Genomic DNA, 16,784 nt, shown 5'->3' with positions numbered 1-16,784 from the left:
AAGGTGTTATAATATTAAATACGTACATATAATATTAAATAGATCTAACCCGAATGGCCAGCGTGACCAGTGAGGAAACAAAGGTGAGTAAAATACGTAAGTACCACTTTAACCCCTTGTTGTATAATGAAGAGTCGATAAATATTTCTGGATTTGTTCGATGATGGACAATGGTATTTATCGTATATAGATCGAAACGAATAATTGTCTCACTATTATCGGTGTTTTATGTTTAAATGAAGTATACATTGTATTGGACATTTATTTATATGGAAATCTCAAGTAACCGATAAGTATTGGATCACAGTCTTCATTCATATCGATTTTTCTCATAAATCAAATACTAATTTTCAGAGCGTAGTGTTAATAAGTAATTAGATTGATGAGAAAGTCCTTTTTCAAATCAGTGTTTGGACGATATCATTACTTTAGGAATAAATAATGAAGGAATATGGTTGGAAGTAAATTTTGCAGGCTTCCAACGAGTAATTTATAATAAACAAGATTCAAAATAGCGCGGTAACGTAGACAAGAATCAAATATTCCGCGAAAGCAATAACGATGTTAGCAAGCCGACGAAGCAAAACTTCGAACCGTTACGAAAGCAACCGCGGATTACCGATCCAGAGTGAAGTGGACCACCGGAACTAGCCTGCGGACCGCAGGCATGCAACCAATTTTCCGCGATCTCTCGATCGCATTCGTTCGATTTAGGTCAAGCGTTTCAATCTACCGGGAACCAGGATTACCATTCATCGGCTCAATTCACTGGGATCACGAAGCCGACCTTGTTTACGTCCGCGGAATACAGATTTAAGAGCCGATAGCCCGCGGAACTACGAGGAGAGTCGAAATCGAAGTACCGGAAGCGTGAGCAATGCTAATTGTAAGAAGTTTACATATTCTTTGATCTTCGACATTCGAAGTTACAAGTTTATAGGTAAACTGAAATTTCGAATGGTAAACTGCAAAGTTTAATAAAAGTCAAGACAGAATTGTCTGTTCAGTAGTCTGTATACGCTTCACAATACTTTAGACGAATAAAGGTTTCAGTACTAATTTTACTCTCAAAACTTGACGTAAATATAGAAACTTATATGTACATTAACAACATCATTATTAACCACACCTTCGCTGCCATTCTCTCTGGAATTCAACACGAACGCAGAAACTTCTGCAGTCTATTTGCCACGGAGATCAGTTTAATCCTGACCCAATTTGCAAATGTCCGTCCTCGCGCGAAAAATAGGGTCCTCGGCGAGACACGGTCGCCGTCGAGAACATCCAAAGAAGGCGAACCGTGATTGGTTTATCACCGCCAAGCCGGCATCCTTGATTTTTGGCCGAACAATTGGCTTTTATCCTTCGCGCGTCCACGGGCGAGACGGATCGTCGTCGTCGGGAGCGGATCACCTTAAATTTGAATCACGATCACCTTGCCTTGGGAAGACGAGACGGCTCGAATAAGGAAGAAGAGCGAGCAGCCGATCGCGATTGGCTGGCAACAACCTCCCGTAAAAGGGCTTGTCTCGCGTCCTAGTTTCTCTCGGCGAGCGACGTGTGCACACACAGTTCCCTTCATATGCATACGGGACGCTTCGAAGCACTGGAAGAACGCGCCTCAAGGATAGAGCAGCGCGGAACAACTTCACGGCAACCTCGAGTAATTACGGGCTTGAAAGATGCGAGTGTTAAACCGTGAATAATGCGCTCTCGGAATCGTGACTATAAAAGGTTGATTACTCAATCTCACGCGTTATCTCCTTGTGGTTATGAATCTAACAGATGCAGATATTTAATCTTCCTGTTTCTATTGATGTTTGGATATATATATATATTTCAAGCATTGAGTTTGATAGATTGGTATTGTTAGGTAATGCTTGTTATGGAACTTGGTATTCGTGTGGAGTACCGAATTTTTGTTGTTGTCGTTGTTAATGATGTTACTGTTGATATTACTGCTATTATTGTTGTCGTTATTGTTATTGTTATTGATATTATTGCTTAGGTTATTGTTATAATCATCATGATTGTTATAACGTTTAACAAATATTTTTTCCTAGTTACTTGTATTTTTGTTTATTACTGTCGATGATATCTAAATTTGAAGTTTAGGAAATCCCCAAATTCCGTTTAGAAGACGTCTTGCAATATAATGGGAATAGAAGATAATATCAATTGTAAATTGTAATTAGAAGCTAAAGGTCCCTGCTGTTTTAACCGTGATCGTTGCTTTCCACTTCATCGACGAGGAAAGGAATGACAGTTGAAATTACGGATTCGATAATTCTCGCCGTGAGAATCATGATTTATCGTTGCGCGAATACGAGCGGTACAATCACTTTAAAGACTCTGCATCCCCAGAGCAAGCGGTATAAAGGTCGAGCTTCCGAGCAACAACAATTCCTCTGTGTCCCGTTCGCTGTTTCCCCATCCAGGAAATGCTTATCTAAACAGGCGTCTTGTAAGTTGTCGGGTCGCGGAACCAACAGGTGACGTTCTTATCGAGGGAGTGGGACGAACACCACGAGAGACCGTGTCTGCGGAGTAATCAGCGGAGGCATGCATAAGATATCAAGGATTGTTTGTAAACTAGCGAGCGGAACCAGGTGACGAGCCACTGGGTTCAACAAGTTCCAGAAAGCGAAAAATAAGCAGTCTGTTGCGGTGTCGAGATAGTTAACGCCGTCAATCGCGGTGATCCGTGATTTTCGACGACCTCTTATTCTCTTGTTTGTGGACCTAATCGCATTATAAATTGCAGCTTTCATATTTCATGAAACTGTAGCGACTTCGTCACCACGTTTTTAATTGATTTGTCCGTCCGCGGTTCTCTGTCTTGAACCGGGTATATAACCCCGGTTAAACAGGGGAATGCGGCGGACGGCATTTAAGCATTTTTGGAGCATTTTCGGCGCGCGGCATACAACAGTAGACGAGCGACATCCGACTTTTGATTGGAACAGTAGAAAAACGGCATCTAGAGCTTCCATTATTAACTGGAGCATCGTACCGCCGACGCGTGACTCCAAAAAGACATCGTACAAGCGCGCTGTATAAAGATACGAATAAATATCAGATTTTGACCTTTCCGCGAACGTAAAACGTAGGTGTGAATTGTGTTTTACTGTCTCCTCAATAACACCTTACATCGCACCAAAAAACTGACACTAATCAATAAAAATTATCATCTCTAAGAAACATGTTTTACACTTCATTTTTTCTAAATTCTTCGTCTTTGACGAAAAGTTTGGCTAGAGAGATCCTTTCTTTCTTGCGTTATTTCAACCATTTTTATTGAAACTATACTTTAGTTGGTTAATTGGAGCGCCTCTTAGAAAATGAAAATTATAAAGTAAAAATACGAGATCTAATTCTCGAGAAAAAATAAAAATTACAAAGTAGAGATTGGAGATCTAGTTTTCGAAAGAAAATAAAAGTTATAAAGTACTAAACTAAAGGTCTGGTTATCGGGAAAAAAGGAATTGTAAAATGTACCAATTATTCAAGCTTCCGAATGGAAATATCTGCGCATCGAATTCTATTCACTATAAAATATACCAGTCACGGTATCAGATCGAATTGCGATGTTCGAGAGCCTCGAAAAAAGCCGACGTATGCATGGTCACGATGACGAAAGCCCGCCGCAACGAAAAACCGCGGCTGCAATCACGATACTCAACCGGCTGTACGATTAATAATTCCGATCACGTTCTCCATGAATTACAACCTCCCATTTTTTAATCCTTCTTTTACCTCGTTGAAAATGGTCCTATTAATAGACAAACTCCAAGAGCGGAATTTAATCGCGTGCGCTCGTAAATATAGACGACTGCTAATGGATCAACGATCTTTCTCCTTTTAACGGTTCGTATGGTGTATCTGAGAAATTCCCGATTCAAAATTACACAATCTATAATTTAGAAAATGAATATTATTTTCTACAATACCTGTTTGTGCTTGAGATACACAATATAATTCCAAAATATGTTCCATCTTTAATTTTTCAAGTAATAAATTTCTTTCTACAAAGAGTAATAGAATTTAATAAGTATTCTAAGCGAATATTACTATCACTAATAAAATATTACTATAAATACTGATAAAAATGTAACAAATATTCTACGCGAATATTACTCTATTACTAGTAAAGTATTGCTGTAAATACTAATAAAAATTGAATAATTATTCCAACAATAAGCGAGCATTGTTATTGTTAATAAAACACTACTATAAACACTAATAACAATTTCATAAATACTCCATCTGGATATTAGCAAATAAGAAAGCCCGTTTCCTCCCCACACCGATCGCTCCAAAGACGTTATTTTCCGCCTCAACAATGGTGTGTCATTTCATTCCACTTCTTTCCTCGGAAAATTCGCGGGAGGAGCACGGGGAACGGTAATTCGTTTTGAAGGACGAGGCGTGTTCCGTAGAGGCTCTGAAACGCGCGAATTAATTTACCTTATCCCGTAGTGGTACGTTCGTCTCAGCAGAGCACCGTGACGCGACCCACTTCGAAACAGAGCTAACGAGATTAGAATACACAACGCCGCGTAGGAACAGATGCAAATTAATGTCCCGGGCCGAATTCGGCCGGATCGGAAGCTGTTTTTTCATCGACCGCTCGAACTCTATCTAATTATCGTCGTTAACGTTCACCTCGTACTTCAATTTAGCCGCAGCGACGCGACGTTCGCCGTTTATCGACTGTTGAAACGTGAACGTTCCCGAAAGGGAAATTCCTTAATTGCCGGTAGACGCATCGCTCTTAGTTCTTTCGAGACCTTAGGTCGACTAATAGTTTTCATCTTTTCTCGTCTTATTTTCAATATTAATTTGCTATTCGTCAATACGATTAGAGGTAATCAATTAAAACTATAAACGAAGCACATAGCAAGTAATCCCTCTTGTCCCTATTCCATTCCGCATGCCAACTCTGGTGCAATGGACGGCATTTGCTTTGATAAAAACGTTCACTTCGTTACTACCATCTTTTCCTGTGTATATACCATTCTTTTTATATGATAAATAGTTTACAAGCGAACCATTCAGATATCTGAATTTACTTGTAAACCATTCATCGCATAAAAGAAATGTTTCAAACGAAAGTTACTCGGAATCAACCAAAACAACCGTGTTTTCGTCAACCATAATTTCAACTCTTGACGCCAAAGAACTTTCACCTCGAACATCTTTTTACCCAACAAATGGGGATGCGGTACACCCCGAAGAGAGTTAAATTCTTGTTCGAATCCTGCCAATCTAAGTAAAAAAAGAATACGTAGTACTGGCATAAATATCGCCTAAATCCGTATGTACTAACGTAACACCGACGACGTTCAACCGCACGGTTTCATTCACTTAACTACATAATTTACGACGCGCGGCGAACACGCGGCTTGTTTAATATCGCGGCTGCAGGGCTCGACCCTCCGCGGTTCGTAAATTTTTATACGATCCTCGTGGAGCTGCTACTTGCGGGAACAAAGACGCAAGAGGCTTGTAAAAGGCACGTTTAGAATTATGCAAAAAGCAGTTAACGGTACAGCGGTAGGTCGATTATCCGATATAATGTGTCGATTAACAGCTAACATAACTGAAGAGTAGAAACTCTACGAAGGAAGCTTGCAAAATTTGATCGTATTATATCCTGAGATATAATTAGAGAATCCTAATTATTGAGTGCATGGATAATTATGACTCTAAATGATACATCAAATCTATGAAATCAATATCACAGAAAGTCAATAATTTCATCATTCTCCTAGTCGTGTAGTCTGAACATACATTTAACCTATAGTTGGAGGATTATATAGATCGATAATAACGATAAAAATTTGTTAATCTCATCGATCGGTTACCATCATAATTTATGAATTGAAAAGGAAAAGAAGTAAAGAAAAAAGAAAGAAAGTGAAAGAAGCAGAAAATGCATAACTCACCCGCAGGTGCAGAGCTCGCAGATGCATTGCTCCTTCAAAGGGATCTTCGACAGAATATCTGGCAGCTTCTCCGGCTGAACGTCGTCCTCGTCGAGGGAGTCGGGTGTCTGATCACCCCTTTTCGGTTTATCGCCGGGACGTGACGGTTTCCCGGCCGTTTCCTCCGGTCGAGATGGTTTCCCAGGTGTCGGCCGTTCCTCGGGCCGACTCGGTTTTCCCGCCGCTGGTAACGGTTTCCCCGCGGGCGAGACGAAATCGCGAGGCTTATCCGGCGACTGCGATCTGCCCACGGGGGTTCTGCGAAAAAATACACTATTTAAAATCTACAATGAAATTCTGCTTCTATTTCATCGTTCTCGAAGATGCATCAACACTTTGACTGCCATGTCACCCGAATTTAAGCGATGCAACTCTTTCACCAGACTCGGAAATGAATTTTCATGGCGATTCGTTGCATGAATCGAATTTTATTTAGGTCTTACTTTCGATTTAATCATTTACAAATATATTTATCAAATAATGAATGACAGCTCTCGAAGACGTATTGAATAATGAAACGAGCTGAGTGCAATTGATGCAAATAGATTCAATCAAAATAGCCCCTATGCAACGTGTTAAGAACACGATGCAACTGTCTTAATGCAACATCTTGGTGAGTTGCATGCTGTGAATTTTGTTTTGTATGAAGGTCTGCAATGCTATTTGTTGTGTAAAACGTTCGACGCATAGGGCAAGTGCTTCTCCCACGCAAAACGAGGAATGGCCCGTTTAACTGCAATCTGTTAAGAGAGAAAGGAATCCCGAGGTTGAATACACAACGGCAAGCTTTATAATCAAGTCTGACGGGTACGGCGACGGCGGAGCCCGTAACCTCGTTCGAAACATAAAACTCGGCTGTACACACCGAACTCATTGTCAGAGAATATTTCAAACTCCCTTGCGCGCCACGCCTTTAATTAAAATCACACCGAAGTTCCGATATTTGCATGCGAAGCATAGTCAGTTTCTACGTGCCACCCTGCCACCCCTTCGTTACCGTTGCATAGTCTTCGTACAGTTATGCACGGTGGTTAGCGAATAAGTTAATCCTCGACCTCTAACTCTTTCCTCGAATCTCTAAACGTTTAAGTTACAGTTAAACGGGATAGATGTTGTGATAACTATACTACGGATCTTCGCGACGTCCATAACAACATATTAATGACGAAATAATGATATTACTAAACTGCGGACCTTTAATGCGTTAATAGCGTTCGTAATGACATATTAATGTCAAAATAATTACGTCGTCACGTTATCTTTTTCACAAGCTCTGTAAACGACATAGGGTTTCCTTTAGTTTCATTGCTATAAAATGATCTATGGAAAGCTATAATTGTTTACTTAATACTGATCAATATTATTATCATTAACTATTATTTAATACTATTATTATTTAGTGTTATTTAATATTATTTAAGACCACTATTATTTCATATTCTTTAATACTATTATTATTTAGTATTATTTAATATTATTCAATACCCCTATTATTTCATATTCTTTAATATTATTATTATTATTATTTAGTGTTATCTAATATCATTGCCACTTAAAATTACTAATTTTACACGAAGTGGAGTTTCCACAGAGTTCCGCAGCCTAATGGCTACACGCATACATCTTCAAGACTTTAGTAGCAAAGTACACGCTACCTTTTGGGACTGTCTTCGCGTTGAGGAGGTCGACTTGGTTTCCCAGCGGCCGGGATCGGTTTCGGTCGATCGTCCTCCCTAAGCCCAGGGATTCCACGTGGATATCCTGGCCTCTCCGGCGAGGTTTTCCGCGGAGAATCGACTGGGGATCTTGGTACCGAGCTGGCAAACTTGTCGAACCGGGCGTCGTCGACGACATCCCGCGCTACCATACTAGTCACCTGCTCTTTGTCGATGAATTCGGTCGTTGATTTAGTGACATCTCTCTGGGGACAGAAACGTGAGGAACAAAGTTAGAGCAATATTGGTCGCGATGATTAAGTCAATGAAACATAGTCTTATCAACGAAATATACGATTAAACGGGGTTATGTTATTTGACTAATGCGACGCCATTTTGATTCGCCAGGAGTAACCGTTGAGCGCATTTATATATTTCCCTGTTTAATAATTTATGATAATGTTTTCTTATATATTTCCTCGTTTACTAATTTATAATAACCTGTTCTTATACATTTCCTCGTTTACTAATTTATACTGCTAACGTCATTACATGCAGTTGCTGTAAATATGTATAAGATTTAATGTATTACATAATTCCATCTTGAAACCCGTGCACAAGGGAAATCCTATTATCACTCAAAATGCTATCCGTCATCCAGAGATTAAATTACCTTAAGATCTTCGACTTGAGAGCCGAGGGAGTGAGCGAGTGTGCTACCGTTAAATAAATTTTCCCCGGTAATGCTGTCGCGCTTTGCCAATGAACCCGGCCTGCCGTCACGCCTCTACTACAAAGACAATTACGGAAGATTCTGCTAATCAGGAATGGTTATCACCTTGCTAATTACAGGTGCTTTCACGGTCGGTTCAAAGCACTGTCGCTTGTCAAATGGGTCGTAGCTATCGGGGATATTGCGCTCGGGGGCTCATCCACTAATTCTTCCCGATCACTTTGATGCTTCTCATAATTGTCAATAATAACTCGATTAAATGCTAGGAAATTTCCTCGAAATATAAAATTCGACGTGTGAAATTGAAAAGGTAAAATTTTGAACGTGAAATCCAACACATAAAATCTACAAACATAAAATTCAACAAGTAAAATCTAAAAATATAAAGTCTAACTTCTACCATCTAAAATATAAAACCTACGAACGTAAAATCCAAAAAGTACAATCGAGAAAATCTATAATTCAACGTATAAAATCAAAATCTGTAAAATTCGAAGAGTACAATCTAAACGTATAAAATCTAACGTACACAATCTAAAAGCGAAGTCTACGAACGTAAAATTCAACAAATAAAATCAAAAAATACATAATTCAGCGTATAAAATCCAAAACTGTAAAATTTAAAAATATAAAATCCAAGTTCCAAACCCGAAAGATCGACGCGAAATTCCAAAACGCGCGACGACTTAATAAGTTCTGTCTATCAAGCGGCTCTAAACACTCGTGTGCTCAGGGTGAATTAATCTAAAGTCTGTCAAGGGTTGAAAAATGCCGAGGGAACCGCGCTTAATCGAAGTTTAATGGACTATTTCGAGTTTCGAAGCGCTCCGCGACCGGTAATTGGCTGGCTCCATTCCTCCCGCCCGTTAATTATCGGCTTCAAACGCGGGGAGCGTGGAACGCACATCTATTCCAGATTGAAAAATCGGCGACGGCGGCGGCGGCGGTGCTTAGCTAAACGGAATGCGCGGGTAACGCGAGATCGACGCAGATGTCGAGTATGCACACGCCTGCACAGTATCGCATAACCGGTAACCACTTCTGCCCCTAGCGCGGCGACGGCGACGGCCTCCCCGAGGATTTTGTTTCGCAGCTGAGAGCCGTCAAACGCATCCTCGCGTGAACAGGCCAGCCGTTCCGCGGTACTTATGAGATTCCTGAGTGATTGACCCTTTCGAAAATTCACTGGAACTCTTTATTTCACGGGTATTCAATCCTTTCCACTCGGGAGGCGACTCACAGTCTCCATTTAATTTGATATAGAAAATTGGTAAAATTATATATTCAATATCGAATTTTTTGTAATGCAATTGGACATGAAGGATTAAAATGATATAGTCCTATCCTTTCATTCGTATATTATTTCTGTTTAATACAGTTAAACACTTCATTAGCATTTCATTAGAAAACGTTGAATGTATGGAGTGTACAATCTTTTAAGTGCAAGGGGTTAATATGTAGTAGAACGATGCTATAGCGGTTCCTGGCAAACGTAGCAATGTAGAGGTAGAGTATTCGAAATTTAAGTGTTTGATATATTGTTCTTTATATTTAGTTATATTGTTACAGGTATTTAGTAGTGTTATTTGTTGTATGGTTCGTTTGATGTTTTAGTAAAAGAACGGTTTATGTGGAATGTAGTATATATAAGTTTGAAAGTTATTGTGAATTAGATTGTTGAATTTGTGCTTATTATTTGAAAAATATTAATAGTATTAATGATGTTATGATAATGTGAACCAAATCGTTAGGAATTCGTCAAATCGCAACTTCCTAGCTAGAGTAGAATGTACAGCTTAAATAGCACGGATTTCGAATAATCCAGACGCATCATGATCTCTAGATTTTGCAGGACCGATTCGTTCGGAGATATCATTGAAAACGGTACCGGATGGAGGGAGTGAACCTAATGGAAATCTTTTCATCGCGAACTTCTCTAGGCGAAGCAGTCCTGGAATATCGGCAAAGTTCAGATTAGCGACGAGGAGGACGTTTCCATTCGTGTCACTCCCACTTGTCATTTTCTGCAAATGAATTTCCAGGTCGACGGAACTGGCATTCTTTCTTCACCACCTCGTTTTCGGTCAATGCAACTGTCGGTTTGTATTAGTGCGATAGGTTCACTGTTTATATTAATTTCAAAAAGGATTTGGAATTTGGATCATCGGATTCGACGAATGACTATCATTGATTTTACGATATTTGTGTTATGTAGGATGAGGCTTTGTTGTTTTGTTTCGATGAGTTCATTGTAATAATTTCAAAGTTGAAATTTGAAATTCAATGTTTAAAGTTTGAAGTTTGAAATTTGAAGCTTGAAATTTGAGTTTTAAACTTGAAATTTGATATATATTTAATATGGTCAAAATGAACATACAGTCATTATAATCATACTTAATCATAAGGATCATTTATTGAAGCAAGACACAGAACTGTGACACTTGGAATTACAGAGCTGACCGGTAGCTCTGCATTGTAACCAAGACCTAACCAAGCCTAACCGTGAGCATTATATAAAATGTCCAAGCTATTTGTGAAATACCTGTCCATTATATACATTGCCCAAAAAGTTGAGCGTTCTACACAATGCCCGATCATTTAACAAAATGCCCACGTTAAACGCATTGCCCTTAACATATATATTATATAATATAATAATATAATAATATAATAATATATATGTATATATTATATAGTATAATAATATAGTAGTATATATGTATATATTATTTACAATAGTATTTCGCATTGATGGATAGACTGATGGCATTATCAGGGTTAACTCGAGAAAATTTAAGGTAGTCATAGTCACGTGTAGTGTCTTTATACTAGCAGTATACTTATGAGATAAATTGACAGTGCCAAGTATCTTCGTAGGTGTTTTATCATTATTCAGAGGTGTATAAGTTACACGTCCGTATCGACCTACGGGGATACGTTCACCGAAATTGCCCGTTGAATTATTTAACTCGCGCATCGGTCGGTCGATCTGCGAAATGCCAACGTTTCATTTTCGGCGAGTTCAAGTATACTCAATATAATATTGTAAATACAATAAATAAAGAAATAAGAGATAATTATCTGGAAGATAATTCAAAAGAAACTGTATCGTTGGTTGTGGAAAAATGACAAATATGTGTATTACAGTTAAATGCCGTGGGAACTACAATACTACACTTTCATTCCCGTTTCCTTGAAAGACAGTTTATAACACTTATAGTACTTAAGCAATCTTAAAAATTGGTATAGTTGAATATTCAATACAGTTTAATGTGACATTTTTCTTTTCTTAGAAGGACACAATGAAACCAGTATTTGAATAAATGAGCTTTTCTTCGATTTTAATGTCTATATAGTGGATTATGAGAATTTGTATGCCCACAGACATCTGTATTTCCTTTTATAGTATCCGAGATTGTGTGTAAGCAAGGTAGATTATTATTATTGTTTGGTGGTTATAAATGGAATAAGTATCTATGGCAACTTCTCTGGATTCCTCTGAAGATACCTATTAAACGAAAGCTTTTTGTGAAAAAGACACTGGAAACTGATTTTCATAAAAGAAATGCTATCAGTTAATTACAAGATTCCGAGTAACGGGCTCGCGAACATTGTTACTAGCATATAGGAAAAGGTTATTTACGACGCCGTTTGTCGTGTAACATTGAACCTCTGTCGCTTTGAAATATTTGAACGCGTTTTTGGTTCGTTAACGTCGATCATTATACTTTGCGAGCGCGCTCGTCCCTTGGCTTAACACTGTAATACGATAAAGAGGACGGTAACGTTTGCCAGTGCCATTAAAGCTGACATTTCTGCTGTCTTTTGGACGACGCGACTCTACACATCGAAACAACGTGTAAACAGGCGGAAAGGAGCGTTTCGCGTTCGACGGCGGAATTTCTCCACCGATTTCAATGCAAATGGAATTAGCTCGGAGAAAATCTTGAAGGAATTTCAAATTTCAAGTTTCAAATTCCAAATTCCAGATTCCAAATTACAAATCTGAAATTTGAAATCTGAAATCTGAAATCTGAAATCTGAAATCTGAAATCTGAAATCTGAAATCTGAAATCTGAAATCTGAAATCTTAAACCTGAAATTTTAAATCTCAAACCTCAAACCTCAAACCTCAAACCTCAAACCTCAAACCTCAAACCTCAAACCTCAAATTTCAAATCCTAAATTTCAAAATCTAAATTTCAAATTTCCAATTTCAAAACTTCCTGGTTCACATTTACAATAATTTCCATGAAATTCCATATCTACCAAGCAATAACTATTGAAGGATTACTAAATGGCAGCCTCAGAAATCATAGGATATGAATTACCAGTGACAGGTGATGCGTTAATAATGAATCATTACAGGGAATGATTATCTAACCGAGATCAAAGGTCCCTGAATGCCGAACGTTTCATTGTAATGGGGTCCTAATTACATGCCCTAAATACAAGCAGCTAACGCGATTACACATCCGCGTGCACGCTTTGCGAACGTGCCGGTAGATGTGTTTGCGTAGTGCAATCGAAAACAGCGCTCGTTCCGTCGACTTTTAACAAGGACGTCGAGCGTCACGCGAGAATCGACGCTCCACATATGCTGAAGATACGGGACGACACCTTGCCTCTGAAATACAACGCAAGGTACAGGAGGATATTGCGAATTCTTTGAAATACCTTTGGATCTTCGAACGATTTCGAAAGAGAACCTAATCCTTTAAGGGCTAGACTCGCTCTAAATTGAAATTCGTCGAGTATATCTCGTGAACCATTTAGCATTTACTGAATCTTGAATCTACTCGTAATTACTTTTAAACTAATACCATATAGTCGAGCATGATTACTTTATGTGAGTTAATTAATGATCAATCCATTCGTGACGAACTAGGCACCAGGCCTGTAATGGACTACCTAACCAAAAACATCAATCACGCCGTGTATGTAATGATCACGAATTTCTATTATCAGTTAATAGCAAGGAATTAGCTTACTTTATTAGTTAATCAAAATTAAAAGTTTGCAAAAACTTAAACTGATATTGGTTTCAAGCCTAAATCTCAAGAAAAGTAACCCACAACCAAGATCGTCAGCATTATAAAAAATGAACAATAATGATGAAAGTGATGATTTCGAGTTTTGACTCTTAGGAATTATATCTAAAAAAAAACTGGGGTTTCGAATGAGTTAATTGGGCTAGGGATAAAATGGAAGTCAAAGGGTGTCGTTGAATTTCGCTTGGCAGTACCTGTTGAATTCGCCACCCACCACCGACCGCGGAATTGATATCTGGAGGCAGAGTATGTGTCTGAGGTAGCACGGACTTTTAGGTATTTCATCGATCTGTTAAACCCTAAGACTGATATCGCAAGATTTAGGTTAACAATTTCCTTAATATTGTTATGTAGATTGTCAATAATAACAATTCGATATTAATAAATTATTTTTTAAGTAGAAACGAGATACTTTGTTTGATACCTAATTATAACGCTCAATTCTCGACTTCTTTACATTCATTTCAAATTGTTTTCTTCAGATTTTGCTATAATACGCTGGTTTAACTGTACATTAATTGGGATAGAGCTATATTTGAAAATTGGAGTTCAGAGATTTACTGATAGCTCACGATCGTTACTAGAAGAGTTGGTAATAGCATTATCTATATATTCCCACAAGAATATAGAAGTACTTATATAGAATCTATAACCAAAGTACACCGCCAATCAAAAGTTTATGGCACGCCCCTCGCTCTAGATACCGAAATGAGCCTAAATTGAAACTGAAACTGTAACCTTCTGTCTTAATCCTACTTCCAAGCTCACAAAACAATTAAATAAATGATCAAAGAATAATGTTAAATAATCCAACGTGTAATGTATTCTATACAATAGGGAATAAAAATTTAGTAATATTAACATATTATTTCGCCAAAGTCACAAAACAACAGTCAACATGAAAACTTCAATACTCGAGTAACCATCTAATAATTAAGGTAAATAGCTTTTTAAATAAATCCTTAATCGATCCACTATTTCTACACCAGAACCATCTCCCATTTAACACGTTGAACACTGTCCTTAACAAAAGAGAAATTGAAAGGTCAAGATTCTTCTTGAGAAAATTTAGATCTTTTAATCGAATAAAATTCAATTCGTTATTTTATTTATATATATATACAGTATTTCTCCTGATTCGAATCCAAACGAAATTTCGCTCAGTACTGTATTCAAAGATCAAAAGATCACAATTTAGATCGAACGACAGGATCGCGTGTTGGCTGTAACGCATACAGGTGCACGGGAGCGACTGGGAACGACCGGTAACCAGTGTTTACGTCCGATGATGTCGGCTTTCATAAATTCTGCAACTGGCTTATGTCGTTCGTAGCCGAACGACAGCATTATCGAGTCGAGCAAGGTTACAAGAACCGGGACAACGCGTGCTCTTGGAATCCCGCGTGTACCGGGGACCGCTGACATCATTCACGAGTTCGGCGATTGGTAATTCACCTCGCGGAACAGACGCGACGTAGCGCCGCTGCACGGGCGCTGAATTTACGACTACAAACGAGGAAAAAGTGTGAACCGTGCCGACGCGCCGCGGTTCGCGGCGATACAGTAATGGGTTAAGTAAAGCCAATCGAGCACTATGCGGTGAAATCTAATTGGCCGAGCATCGAGCAACGCGCTGGAGAACGATGACATCACTGCCAAACTTGGTTACCGCCGTATATGCGGTATTTCTTCGTACGCTTTGATTCATGAGTCGGATCATTGTAAACTGGAATTGGAGAATGTTTGTAGAAGTGTGAAATTTTGAAAGGAGAGGGAAGTTATCCAACGTTGAGTGTATTGCATTGTTATACCGCAGTGATGTCATTTTTTTAGAATGGTCAGTATTATCGATGACTACTTATAAGATGGAAGATTGGAGACGGGAAATTCTAGTAAAGAATAAAATAAAAATAAATAAACATAAGATTACAATAAAGGAATGTGTAAGAAGAAAATAAAGAACATTAAAGAAACAGAAGTTTCCGATTTTGGCATTTAGAAAGTTTTCTAGGAAAACTCTTCGATTAATATGTTTAATGCGGATCTATTAGTAATTATAATGAAACTGAATCGATCTATTTAATGGAATGCAAATGGGAAGTTAAGTGTTCTTGTAATGATTGGCATTTCAGAAGAAGCACTAGAAGTTCAACGGCATCCAATCATTTTGTCGCGGAGTGTATATACATATTCACCTACTTGTATGCATCGTTACTAATGCTAAATGTTGTGGAGTATATAAATACTTTGACCTCTCGATAACGAAAGTACGACCGCCGATTAATACCGAAATATAATAATGTAGTATTACCCAAACAATGATATTCTTCCTCGTTTACGACAAAATGAAATAACATCTGCTCGTTCCCACGTAAAAATTGGAAAACCAGCGACAATGTTAATCTATACTCCAATTAACATTGCCTCATTATCTAATATCGTAAACCAACATTATGTAAACGTTTTCTTATTCGAACATTTTAGCTTTACAAATCGATAAGTCTAGAAATCACGATGAGTTACAGAATCACAGGTGTTACGACTCGAAGCGTCGCGGAAGTGAAGAAACGTCCGCGGCGCGCTAAACGAACAGAGTCAAAGGTCGCGCGTGAAACGCGAATCGATCAGAAGATCGAAGACGGCGGCGCGAGACTCGCAACGGGATGACATCACAGCCGAACTTGGCCGAGCAATTGAGTCACTCATTTGCCAAAGTGTGTAACTCCGCAAAGAATAAAGAAATTAAAGAAATTACATGCATGCAGATAAAATTAACCATCCAAAGATTTGGCTGAACTATCCTTTGCATATTGAATTATCGACTACAATAAGTAGTTCAAATTCGACTACAAGAAATCCTTACTGCTAAATTGGCCAAAAAGTCTTGTTATTTTTCAATATGGCGTCTGTATTAATCAATATTGCCAAGGAAACTAAACAATGTACTAAATATTTCCAAGTGAATTGAAAGGCAACAGAAAGTTTTCGGATAAAAAACGTATAGCCTTCAATGAAGTTTAATTTAATGCAATGAAGTTTTCCTTTAAATTTCATTTAACACTAGAACTACTTTACCAGTCGAAATGACCAGTTCCAATTTTCTCGTTTCACAATTATTGATACCTTAAAAGCATTGAATATTCGAAATGATATTAAAAATCAATAGTTTTACTTGAATCCTATAACGAATGTCTGAAGAAACCGAAAATAATCTATTGTTACAATTTTTATAGGGATTACATATTAATCGTATTAAATGCCCGATAGTTCTAATGTTAAAAATGTGACGAGACTTCTTGGCCAACCGAATGCATATTTCGCCAGTAAAATTTGGACATGTTCGAAAAGCTTAATTAGA

At 38.2% G+C, this 16,784-nt stretch overlaps 1 protein-coding gene across 1 annotated transcript in view; it reads right to left on the bottom strand.

The window, feature by feature from the left end:
- Sdb (SAXO downstream of blistered) overlaps window positions 1-16,784 on the bottom strand; it is a 40,722-nt gene that overhangs the window by 17,011 nt on the left and 6,927 nt on the right. The window contains exons 2-3 of the mRNA XM_076368348.1: window positions 7,643-7,908; window positions 5,949-6,245 (exon numbers count right to left, since the gene is read on the bottom strand). Coding sequence (XP_076224463.1) covers window positions 5,949-6,245; window positions 7,643-7,908 — 563 coding nt within the window. The remainder of the gene's footprint in view (window positions 1-5,948; window positions 6,246-7,642; window positions 7,909-16,784) is intronic.

The sequence above is a fragment of the Nomia melanderi genome, chromosome 6, assembly GCF_051020985.1.
Source record: "Nomia melanderi isolate GNS246 chromosome 6, iyNomMela1, whole genome shotgun sequence".
Lineage (NCBI taxonomy): Eukaryota > Metazoa > Arthropoda > Insecta > Hymenoptera > Halictidae > Nomia > Nomia melanderi.
Note: the sequence above shows the minus strand (reverse complement) of the source record. Positions and strands in the feature narration are given on the sequence as shown.